Source organism: Lupinus angustifolius, chromosome LG19 (genome assembly GCF_001865875.1).
Source record: "Lupinus angustifolius cultivar Tanjil chromosome LG19, LupAngTanjil_v1.0, whole genome shotgun sequence".
Classification (NCBI taxonomy): Eukaryota; Viridiplantae; Streptophyta; class Magnoliopsida; order Fabales; family Fabaceae; genus Lupinus; species Lupinus angustifolius.
Window position 1 is genome coordinate 17,270,684 of NC_032027.1, and position 12,515 is coordinate 17,283,198.

Sequence of the window (12,515 nt, forward strand, 5' to 3'; positions counted from 1 at the left end):
AAACTTGTAGGATAAAAGAAACCACCAATCCAAAGAACGTATATCTGTTGTTACGAACCACGTTTCATATTACGTCTCGTACCAAAGGAAACATGTCATGTCAATTAAAAATTTTAAATATTCGTCATGTTTTTCTATTATGTTGTGAGAGGGAATTGTATTCACAACATAAATATCAAACATAAGGAGAGAAAAAAATCAATGTAACTTTCCTTTAAATTGTTAAAGTGTTTAAACAAGAGAATACATTTACACAAGATAAGCCACACTTTATATTGCTGACAGCTATATAACTTGTGATAGCATATTGCTATATATGTAACTAAGTATTTTGTCACTTGAATCTCAAGAAAAGAACAATACTATTCCCTAAAGAAACTCATAGATATCTTGAGTTTCATACACGAAATTCCCAAAGTGATAAAGTGCTAATAAAATAAAAAGTTTCATAAGTAACTCCAATGTTACCCTCCTACATTAATTGCTTCCTATCAATATATGAATCATCATTATTTGATTTTGCTTCTTCAATCAAACACCACTTTTTCTCAATAACCCTTTTGAAATGGCTAATCCTCCCTCACACTCAAGGGTTCTACAACCCAAGCCAAAATACTCTAACTTGCTTATAAGATTCATTGCCATATTTATTCTAACCTTAGTGGTTCTTGTTGGTATAGTTGTGATCATAATATGGCTAGTTGTGAAGCCTAAACACTTGGACTATAGTGTTGAGAATGCTGCAGTTCAGAATTTCAACTTAACTGATGCAAATCACTTATATGCCAACTTTGATTTCACCATAAGATCATACAATCCAAATTCTATAGTGTCTATATACTATGACAAAGTTGAGATATATGTGAGTTATGAGGATCAAACACTAGCAATAAATGCAATTCAACCATTCTTTCAGTCACATAAAAATGTGACTAGGCTGCAAGTTAGGGTCACTGCACAAACTGTGGCCTTATATGGGTCAGTGCCTAAGGACTTAAGGGTTGAAAAATCCTCTGGGGATATTGAGTTGGATTTGTTCATGAGGGCAAAGATAAGGTTCAAGGTTGGTAGGTGGAAGTCGAAGCGTCGCAGCATGAGTGTTTTTTGCTCTCCTGTGTTGGTAAACTTTTCAAGGGACAAGAGTTTTTATAGGACATCATGTGAAGTTGAAATCTAAACATGTTCATCTTGTAGTGTTACATGCTGATTAAAGCTTTTGTTTCTCCTTGGTTTTCTGATTTTTATGTCTTTCCTGAGTTTGTTTATGTTAGATGCATGTTATGCATTCTTTTTCTAGATTTTGTTTTTCATATGTTGGAAATTGTTTTAGTGTGAGTATATCAAAGAAATGAAAATTGCATGCGCATGTAAGCTATGTAAACTCATATTTGTTGTCATACTTTTTGTATCACTCAATGTATTCTCGGATCAATTATATCTTCTAACACATGAAGTGTCATAAAAAAGTGAGACGGTAGATATAGATGGACCCATCTGAACCATCCTCCAAGGTTCTTAAATCTATTATTGTTAATGTTAAGCCAGTTTTTGCCTTAATACACTATGAGTGATAATGAATGGATCAATAGAGCTTTAGAAGTTAATTTTGCAAAGAGAGATGATTTTTATTTATTGCCACATTTGATAGACTAATGCGATATTATTATATGGTTTAGGACTAATAGTCTCAATCATTAACAATCACATTATAAGTTATATAATCATATACTCGATATACAAAATATGAAGAGGAATTTAATATTGATAATTAGACAAACCTTATAATTTATGTCAAACTTGATTCACCTTACTTAGACAGACCATAAAAATAGCCTACAAAGAGACTCAATGGGCCTATATCCATGGCTTCTTTTGAAGGACTTGACCAGTAAAAAACAATGAGTTAATTACAAAAAAGAGAGTCGTGTGTCACTTCATTTTTCGATTTAATATATATATATACACTGATAGTATAAGTGTTTATTACATTGTCACAAATATATATATATATATACGTTAGTTACTATTAACTTTTAAATAAAAGTATTATAAATCAATAATGTATAATGTTTTACACTATTAGTACATATATTTTAACAGTTTAATGAGTCATTTGGAAAGTTATTGGACGGAACATCTCAAATTGGACATTAACTGAGAAAAGAAAAAATCGAAGTTTTTTTACAAAAAGGATCATAAAAATTGGACCACGGAGTCTGAACACTGAACATCTCAATTTGGACACTTGTTGAGAAAAAAATATACATAAATGATCAAAAAAAAAAAAAACAAATAAAGATTATAATAAGTAGAAAACTAGTAAAAAAAACAATAAAGTTAAGTAATGCAAAGTAGATTCTACCCAACAAAGAAGGCAGTGTGAATTAGGTGGATAGCCAAACATTCGACCCTCCATAAAGTCAATAATATCACTTCTTAATGCCACCACCTTTTCAATTTTAACAAAGTTTATGTTTTTGACATGCAATAATTTATTTATTTTTCAAGTTGAGGTCCTAGTTAGAGATTTCAAACATTTAATGTTTAGCAACTTAAACAACCTCGAACTCGAAAGGAGTTAGTTACTTGCCTAAAAATATTAAAAAATATCTTTGATAGTAGAAAAAAACAAATTCATATTATTAACTAAATAATTGGAAGTTAGAAATGTCACATTACAAATTACAAATTTTAATTTGTTACTATCTTTTAATTTTGCAAAGTATCCAATAGTAATTGTTAAATTGTTATTATACTTCTATTTCAATAGGCCATTTTTTTATTGCTATCTTGAATTTTCTGAAAAAATAAATAAGATATATCTTTCCAATTTATGATGTTCATTCCAATATATTTATCTATTTGATATAGTTTTGTAAGAAAATATATCATATATTTCCTTCATCTTTTAAATTGATATCTTTTTAGTACATCTTTTAAATTGATATATTTTTTTTTGTACATCTTTCAAATTGATTTTTTTTTTACATCTTTTAAATTGACATATTTTTTTTGTACACCTTTTAAATTGGTATTTTGTTGACTGACAACTTTATTCTAAAAAACAACAAACGTGTCTTCTTAGAATCAAAAAGGTTGCAGCCATAAACATAGTAATAATAGCCTAATAGATGAGTCATACTCATCCTCTCCATTGTTCTCTGAGTATAATTACATGAAAATACATATAAAAATTAAAAGATAATAATATTTATATTATTTAATTTATATTGAAATTATATTTTTATCTTTAAAAATATATTAGAAAATAGAATTATCAGCTCGAGTAATGGAGCGGAGTCGTACTCGAATGCGATATATATTGTATACACCAAACTCCACCTTCTCCTTCATCTTCTCTCTTCACTTCTCATCACTTTCATTTCCAAATTTACCCTTCCCTTCTTTAACCATGATCATCACACACCAATATATTATTTTTGTTCTCTGTTTCCTCTGTTTCCTCTGTTTCAATACTCTGTTTTCACGTGCAACCACTTCCATGATCACACAAGGTGAATTCTTAAGAGATGGTGAAACTCTTATATCAGAAAAGCTCAACTTTCAAATGGGTTTCTTCACTCCAAATAACAACAACAATTCATCTTATTCACGTTACGTTGGAATTTGGTACTACAACATTCCTAAACCAGAATTTGTTTGGGTTGCAAATAGAGACAAACCCATTAATGGTAGAGGAGGTTATATAACTATAACAAGTGATGGTAACTTAGTTATATTTGATGACAAAAATACACTATTATGGTCTACCAATGTTTCATCTTCGAAGAAAAACTCAGAAGCTGTGCTTCATGATGATGGAAATCTTGTACTTTCAAGTAAAGGTGGTAATAATGGTAAGAAACAAGTTTTATGGAAAAGTTTTGATAACCCAACTGATACATATCTACCTGGTATGAAAGTTCCAGTGAGTGGTGTAGAAGTGAAGAAGAATATGAAGAACTATGCTTTTACATCATGGAAATCGAATACTGATCCTTCACTAGGGAACTATACAATGGGTATTGATCCTGAGAAGTTACCTCAGATAGTGGTTTGGGAAGGAGGGAATAGAAGGTGGAGAAGTGGTTATTGGGATGGTAGAATTTTCAGTGGTGTGAATATGACAGGAAGTTATTTATATGGTTTTACACTTAATGTGGATAGTGAAGGTGGTAAATATTTTGTGTATAGTCCATTGAATATTGGTGATAAGGTGAGGTTTCAAATAGGGTTTGATGGATATGAAAGAGAGTTCAAGTGGAGTGAAGATGAGAAGAAATGGAATCAGATACAAAAGGGTCCTATTAATGAGTGTGAGGTTTATAACAAGTGTGGTAGTTTTGCAGCATGTTATATATCAACTTCTTCACCTATGTGTAGTTGCATAAAGGGGTTTGAGCCAAAGCATAGGGATGAGTGGAGTAATTTGAATTGGTCTAGTGGATGTAAGAGGATAACTCCACTGAAGGATGAGATAAGTAATAGTTCTGGAAGTGAGGTGAATGTTAGAGAAGATGGCTTTTTGGAACTTAGGGGTATGAAGTTGCCGGATTTTGCGCGTTTGGTCGATGTCAATAATCATAATGGCACTGAAGGTTGTAAGAGAAGTTGCTTGAGGAATAGTTCTTGTATTGCATATGCAAATGTTATTGGAATTGGGTGCATGGTTTGGGATGAAGAGTTAGTTGATGTTCAACACTACGAAACTGGAGGAAATACACTGCATATTCGCCTCGCTAATTCTGATTTAGGTAAGGTAAAGGAGTCCCTTTATCTTTGTTTTCGTTGATGAATTTTACATTTTGATTTATATTTTATCAGTATTGTTTTACTTGTGCTTCTACTAGTCTCAGTTCACTCTATACTAATGTTGTATGCAAGTTTCTGAAGTAGTTGAAGTTATGTTGCATTTACGATAATTATTTTATTGTTGACAATTTTCGGACAATGCTGCCGATACAATTGCTTAGACTGCCAGAATTGCAATTGCGGTCGTGGACTGCAATTTGAGAGCCTCAATTTCATGTTTTGTGATGTATGCTTTTCTTGTCATGGTTGTACTCAGCTTTCAGCTGTTTAGTTTGGCTACAAGAAGAATTTTATTTGCATATGAAGATGATGAGAAGAACATAATCTCCTTAAATCTCTCCAAAATTCTCACAATTCTATGATTGTCAGATTCTAATTACAACATACGATTTCTTTGTCTTCAGATACAGGCGATGGTGGCAAAAAGAACAAGATTTTGATAATATCATCTGTTCTGCTAGGATCAATCTGCTTAGGAATATTTGTGTTGCTTGTATGGAGGTTCAAAAGAAAACTCAAAGGTAAAAATATTCATCTCATAAATCCTTTCTCTCTTTGATGAATGACAAAGGCATAAAATGCTGTTCTTGATATTAACTTTTGTATGTGCCTCTTTTTCATTCTAGTTTTGCCTACAGTTTCCTCAGCTTCATGTTGCAAGGATAGTGATGTTGATATACCATTCTATGATGTGAGAATGAGTAGAGACTTGTCAGCTGAACTTTCGGGATCAGCCGACCTTGGTTTGGTAGGGAATGAACTAAGTCGACCAGAACTTCCACTTTTCTATTTTAGTTACATTTCAAAAGCCACAAACAATTTCTCAGAAGAAAATAAGCTTGGGCAAGGAGGCTTTGGTCCTGTCTACAAGGTAACAATGATTTTATTAACCTTATCTTTTATTTTGGTTTTAGTAATAATAGGCTTATGAAAATCATTGATTCCGATTGCCAGGGAAAGCTCCAAAGTGGAGAACAAATAGCTGTCAAGAGGCTATCAAAACGATCCGGCCAAGGTTTGGAGGAGTTCAAGAATGAAATGGTGCTCATTGCCAAACTACAACATCGAAATTTAGTTCGACTAATGGGTTGTTCTATTCAAGGGGAAGAAAAGTTGCTTGTGTATGAGTATATGCCAAACAAAAGCTTAGACTGCTTTTTATTCGGTATGTTTTATCACATTAACACTGCCTATTTCTTTCTGCATAGTAATTTTCTTAACAATGTTGCACTTTCTGATAAACATCATGACAGATCCTGTGAAGCAAGCACAACTAGATTGGACAAGACGCTTAGAAATCATCGAAGGCATTGCAAGAGGGCTACTTTATCTGCATCGCGATTCAAGGCTCAGAATAATTCATCGAGATCTAAAAGCAAGCAACATTTTGTTGGACCAAAACATGAACCCAAAAATCTCAGACTTTGGCTTGGCTAGGATATTTGGTGGAAACCAGAATGAAGCTAATACAACCAGAGTGGTCGGGACATAGTAAGTATTATTTGATTTCGAATATATTGAATCATCCATATGTTAATTCTTGTTTGGAATTTAAGCAATTTTGTATCTGTATTGTAGTGGCTATATGTCTCCGGAATATGCAATGGAAGGTCTATTTTCAGTCAAATCTGACGTATATAGTTTTGGAGTATTACTGCTAGAGATCATAAGTGGCCGCAGGAATGCTAGCTTCCGCAACTCAAATGACTCAAGTCTCATAGAATATGTGAGTAACTCCTGAATATTGACTTTTTTTCTTAATACAAATGATACATTTATACAAAACTTCTACTCTAAGCATATGCAATGGAGCCGTAGACGGTCAAGTGAAATCCAGTCCATGAAAAAATTTGATCTATGGACAATCGTTGTGATAAAGGCCGTAATGCCAAAGGAATCATAGGCATTACCACATGGCATAGAGGGGGAGCTCATAAGCATTTATACCGTAAAATCAATTTTTTTCTTTTAGCAGAAATGACTTACCAACATAGGATCATTGTAGCACTTTTTTGCATACTTACAGTATTTGTTAGAAAGATGCCAATTCTTAGTTTTGAAGAAACTTGTACAATGTTTACAGAAGTTACTAGTTGAAAAAATGTGTATGAGAATATCATTATTTTTAATACAAAGTTTATTAAAAGTGCTAAGAGCTAATGTTTTATGATGGAATGAGTGTAGGCTTGGCATCTTTGGAGTGAACAAAGAGCAATGGAGCTTGTCGATCCTTGTATTCGCGATTCTAGTCCTAAAATCCAAGCTTTGAGATGCATACACATAGGAATGTTATGTGTGCAAGATTCAGCAGCTCATAGACCAAACATGTCCACTGTAGTGTTGATGCTGGAAAGTGAAACAACAACTCTTACAATGCCTAAACAACCTTTGATTACTTCCATGAGGGTATCTCAGGAAAGAGAATTTCATATGGATTCCCTTGATGTTTCAAATGATTTGACAGTCACAATGGTTGTAGGGAGATAGAAACATTGCATTCTGTCCTTTTATTTTATGTGTAACTTTTGTTTACACTTCCTATTCACTCTTCAAATGTACACAAAGGTCATTGATATATATATATATTCCCCTTTAGGCCCTATTTAATTCAAATTATACATACCCTTTAAAGTGCTTCAAAGTTCAATTCAAGTCTTTTTGTGTGTGACATGTTTTATCAATTTGTTTTTGACTTCAGAGAAGTTCTATATTCTGTGGCCAATGAAGATAAAAATGAATTTTGAGACTGTTGAACTTACATGTTTTCATGTGTACATAATGTGAACACCAAACAAGTGATGATACTGATTCATGTAAAGTTGCCAAAATAAGAAATTACTTTATCCACTCCCGAATTTGTCATTTCGAGTTCGAAAACTCGTGCATTTAAAAAATTAAATGAAAGAGTCATAGATATTACACTCTAATATATTTAAGTTTTAGACTTTGATCCACCTAGATCCCATGCTTAGCAACACATATTTTGACACAATATAAAGAAATGATGATATTTATATAAATAAGTAATCAAGAGAGTTATTTAGACAATGTATTATTTACTAATGTCCCTTTCTAAGTGTTATTTGACCATTAGTCTCCAAATTTCAAATGATGGAATTACTTTAGATATCAAAAATATATTTCCAGTCAATTTTATATGAAGAATAGTTTTTTAATTGCCTAAGAAAACCTGGAGTAACCTATCTACTATTCTTATTACAAAAATATGAAATTAGTATGGTGCTTTTATCTAAACTATTTTCTACACAATTTTTCATTATATTTAAAATTCTGAGTAATAAAATGCTTGGAAATGATTGGAGAATTATATTCTGCCCTTCAATCACTATCATAGATTATAACATAGCTTCCACTCATTTTCTTTAGAAAGCTTCTTTTGAATTTCATTATTTATCTGACTTCTATAGTTTAAATCTGCATATTAAATTTCCTACCTAGCACACAAATTTCAACTTTCAACAACTCTTTAGCAGGAATGAGTTTCTAGAAAGTTGAAACCTGCCACATTATTTCAAATACAGAATGTATATTTTGTCAACAAAAACATATTAAATGAAATTAAATATAGTATATTACAGCATTTGAAATAGTCATCAGTAGTTGATGAAGACTTAATTGACAGACATAAACATAAACAAACAAAAACTATGTGTGTGAATGGATCCATTTGATAAGGATTTGTCTCATACTCTCAACATGACAATCACCCTTGTCTAGATGAGCCTCAGAACCAAACTCACCTTAACATGTGAGTCTTGTTAAATCATATACACTTTATTTGATTGATTCAACATAAACTGCAACCGACACTAATCGTTGTGCAGCGCTGTTAGTGTGAATCGAGTTTCTTAAGTATGAACGAACTCAAGGGAAAGACCGAAAGAGATTAGTCTCGGTCGTTGGTGTGACACTACTGGACTAGTACTTGCCCAACTTTAAAAATCAAAACCATGTTTATATAATTTGTTGAAAAGTATATCCATCCATCAATGGAAATAGTTAAACTAGATCACAAAATGGAATTGCTATGCCTATAATACTATAGCAATATTTTGCTGTGTGAAATTTTGGAAGGGACATACAAGTGGCACAAAGAAAATATAGTAGAATAGAGTGCCGGTCTTAACCTGCTCTTCTGGAAGACTATGATATTAAACTTGTACATCAAGAAATCAAAAATCTTCATCAATATTCTATATATCATCACAAACAACAACTCTCTCAGTTTTTGTCATCAAACATGAGAAGTTTTACTAACACCATCCCTTTCTTCATCTTTTGGTTTTTCACATCACAAACTTTTTTCACCAAAACCTCTGCAGATACTTTAACAGGAACTCAAACTCTCAGAACAAACCAGACCCTCTTATCATCAAACCAAACTTATGTACTAGGATTCTTCACAGGAAGCAATTCCAACTTGTATTTAGGCATATGGTATAGGAACACTACTCCTGAAAGAACAATAGTTTGGGTAGCAAATAGAGACAACCCTCTTAACAACTCTGGCGGATTTCTCAAATTTGGAGACAGCGGAAACATAGTTCTTGTCAATTCATTTGAGAACACCATATGGTCTTCAAATCAAACCTCGGCTAAGAATCCAGTTCTTCGACTTTTGGATTCGGGGAATCTAGTTATCGTAGAAGCAAATAGTGACCCTACTAAGTATCTATGGCAAGGTTTTGATCACCCTTCAGATACACTATTACCAGGAATGAAAGTTGGACAGAACTTGGACACAGGCATAGAGATGCACTTAACATCATGGAAAGTCACAGGGCAAGACCCTTCGACCGGAGATTATTTCACAAAGCTAGATTATCATGGACTACCAGAGATGTTTATATTGAACAACAACCAGACAGTATTTAGAACTGGTCCATGGAATGGTGAAGGATATAGTGGTATGCCTGAGATGCATGCTGATACAGATTCTATTGAATTTTCTTTTATTGCTGATGCAGATGAGGTATATTACTCATACACCATTGGGAACAATTCTTTGATCTCAAGGCTTATTTTGACATCCGATGGTCTACTTCAACGCTTTACGATGCTAGAAGGAACCCAAGCTTGGAGTATGTTTTGGTATGTACCTAGAGATCAATGTGATGATTATAAAGAGTGTGGTCCAAATGGTATATGCGACAATAACGCTTCTCCGGTTTGTAAGTGTATGAGAGGCTTCAGTCCTAAGAATCAGCAAGCTTGGGATTTGAGAGATGGGTCTGATGGGTGTGTGAGGAACACAGATTTGGACTGTGGGAATGATAAGTTTTGGAAAGTTCAGTATGTGAAGTTGCCTCAGACAGGAACTGCTTTTGTGAATAGGAGCATGACACTTTTGGAATGTGAAGCTTTATGTCAAAGGAATTGTTCTTGCACTGCTTATGCTAATGCTGATATAAGGAATGGAGGGAGTGGTTGTGTAATGTGGATTAGTGAGCTCATAGACATGAGGCAGTATTCTGAAGGTATCGGTGGCCAAGATCTCTATGTCAGATTAGCCGCTTCTGATGTAGGTACGCAGATTCTTTCTTCTACGCTTCAGTAAGTATTTTTTATGACTTTTAGTCCTTCAATTTTTCAACTCGTGCACGGTTAATCATCCCGTCTATCTTCGGCTAGTTAAGTCAGAAAACTTACTTATGTAGCCAAAAGTCATTAACAAAATGGAGCAATCAAAATTACAGTTAAGCTTATTATATATTAGATTAAGACATAAGAGGGTATATTTTTTCTCATATGACTTGGGAACTACAACTGCAGGTGGCTCTGGCAAGACAAGTAATATTGCTGAGATTGTAGGCATCACAGTTAGTGCAATTGTTGTGCTTTTGGGATTATTGGGTATCTATTTCATAAGGAGGAAGAGGAAATTGCAAAGTATATTGAATGGAAATACAGAACAAATAGGTAAGGCACAAGTAGTGTCACCCATATGAATACATATATGACATATATATATGTTGTTTAATGTTGTATTGTATGATAAAATGTTTGGTTCTTTGTCACTAAACCAGGTTCTTTCCATAGAAATCAAGATCCGGTTACGAATGAGGCGGTATTTTCAAGCAATATGGATGACTTAGAATTGCCAATGTTTGATTTTGATACCTTAACAATGGCCACAAATAACTTCTCTGAAGCAAATAAAATAGGAGAAGGAGGCTTTGGTAGTGTTTACAAGGTAGGATTTTTTATCTGCCATCATAACTCAAAACCATGAAGCACACTAATAACATAACTATCCTAACATGAGTGATGATTCTGGCTATGCCAGGGCATGTTAATAACAGGCCAAGAAATTGCTGTGAAGAGGTTATCAAAAACTTCTGGACAAGGAGTTGAAGAATTCAAGAATGAGATCAAGTTGATTATCAAGCTCCAGCATCGAAATCTTGTTCGGATGTTAGGTTGTTGCATCGAAAAGGATGAGAAGTTGTTGGTGTATGAGTACATGGAAAATAGAAGCCTTGATTCTTTCTTGTTTAGTAAGTTATAACAGCTTTCAACATTCTGCACCTTGAATTTTATTCAAATGTTTGATACTTATAGTAACTAATGTTGTAGACAAAGACAAAAGACACTTGTTGGATTGGAGAAGGCGATTCGACATTATATGTGGAATAGCTAAAGGACTTCTTTATCTGCATTACGATTCGAGATTCAGAATCATCCATAGAGATCTCAAAGCAAGCAACATTCTACTCGACAAAGAAATGAACCCAAAGATTTCAGACTTCGGGATGGCTAGAATGTTTCACACAGATCAAACAGAAGCAAATACATTAAGAGTTGTTGGAACATAGTATGTACCACAACATCACACTATAGTAATACTAGGTACTCTCTAAGAAGCCAAATATGTGACCTTATTATTTGTATATTTTTGTAACATGCAGTGGCTATATGGCTCCTGAGTATGCCATGGACGGGAACTTCTCAGCGAAATCGGATGTTTTTAGCTTTGGTGTTCTAGTGCTGGAGATCATAAGTGGAAAGAAGAATAGAGGATTTTATTACAAAAATGATGACATGAATCTTCTAGGGAATGTATGTGAAACATTTAAACAACCTATATAATTAGAGTGCTATAGTAAAGTTGATAATATAATATATTTCTAAGACACAATATACTATGGTTTCTTATATATAGGTATGGAAGCAATGGAGAGAAGGAACTACATTGGAACTAATAGATTCATCTATTGGAGACTCATATTCAACATGTGAAGGTCTTAGATGCATACACATAGGACTTTTATGTGTCCAAGAACGTGCAGAAGATAGACCAACAATGTCTTCAGTGGTGATGATGCTGAATAGTGAAACAACATCAATGGCACAACCAAAAACTCCAGGATTTTCAATAGGGAAAAATCATGTGGACACTGATTCTTCTTCAACCAACAAAGATCAAACATGGAGTGTTAACCAAGTCACAGTGACACTGCTAGATGCTAGGTAGTGCAAAGAACCATATAACCAAGTCACAGTGAAACAAAAAAGTGTAATAACTAAATACTCCATCAGTTTCATTATTTTGGTTAAACTTAGAAAAGTTAAAGAAAATAAAAATTAATGTAATGCACAATTTTTTTTATGTTACCAAGGATATTTCCTTAAGTTTTTGTTAAGTAACTAATTTACATAAGAATATATTCACATATGATTAA

At 33.3% G+C, this 12,515-nt stretch overlaps 3 protein-coding genes across 3 annotated transcripts; all 3 read left to right on the forward strand.

The window, feature by feature from the left end:
• Nucleotides 469-1,356, forward strand: LOC109334881 (uncharacterized protein At1g08160-like). The gene has a single exon (XM_019570872.1). The coding sequence runs from the start codon at nt 566-568 to the stop codon at nt 1,175-1,177; it is 612 nt and encodes a 203-aa protein (XP_019426417.1). The 5' UTR covers nt 469-565; the 3' UTR covers nt 1,178-1,356.
• On the forward strand, nt 3,359-7,417 carry LOC109334879 (G-type lectin S-receptor-like serine/threonine-protein kinase B120). Its single transcript, XM_019570869.1, has 7 exons — nt 3,359-4,754; nt 5,217-5,333; nt 5,439-5,683; nt 5,767-5,977; nt 6,066-6,303; nt 6,391-6,538; nt 6,997-7,417. The coding sequence occupies exons 1-7, from the start codon at nt 3,413-3,415 to the stop codon at nt 7,297-7,299; spliced, it is 2,604 nt and encodes an 867-aa protein (XP_019426414.1). The 5' UTR covers nt 3,359-3,412; the 3' UTR covers nt 7,300-7,417.
• Nucleotides 8,898-12,341, forward strand: LOC109334845 (receptor-like serine/threonine-protein kinase SD1-8). The gene is made up of 7 exons (XM_019570829.1): nt 8,898-10,358; nt 10,606-10,752; nt 10,860-11,026; nt 11,120-11,330; nt 11,410-11,647; nt 11,742-11,892; nt 11,996-12,341. The coding sequence occupies exons 1-7, from the start codon at nt 9,074-9,076 to the stop codon at nt 12,305-12,307; spliced, it is 2,511 nt and encodes an 836-aa protein (XP_019426374.1). The 5' UTR covers nt 8,898-9,073; the 3' UTR covers nt 12,308-12,341.

Coding starts and splice junctions, on each gene's coding strand:
- LOC109334881 (XM_019570872.1), top strand. CDS start 566: ATGGCTAATCCTCCCTCACACTCAAGGGTTCTACAACCCAAGCCAAAA.
- LOC109334879 (XM_019570869.1), top strand. CDS start 3,413: ATGATCATCACACACCAATATATTATTTTTGTTCTCTGTTTCCTCTGT. Junction 5,334..5,438: donor GTTCAAAAGAAAACTCAAAG/GTAAAAATATTC, acceptor TTTTCATTCTAG/TTTTGCCTACAGTTTCCTCA. Junction 5,978..6,065: donor CTTAGACTGCTTTTTATTCG/GTATGTTTTATC, acceptor ACATCATGACAG/ATCCTGTGAAGCAAGCACAA.
- LOC109334845 (XM_019570829.1), top strand. CDS start 9,074: ATGAGAAGTTTTACTAACACCATCCCTTTCTTCATCTTTTGGTTTTTC. Junction 10,753..10,859: donor TGGAAATACAGAACAAATAG/GTAAGGCACAAG, acceptor TCACTAAACCAG/GTTCTTTCCATAGAAATCAA. Junction 11,893..11,995: donor ACATGAATCTTCTAGGGAAT/GTATGTGAAACA, acceptor TCTTATATATAG/GTATGGAAGCAATGGAGAGA.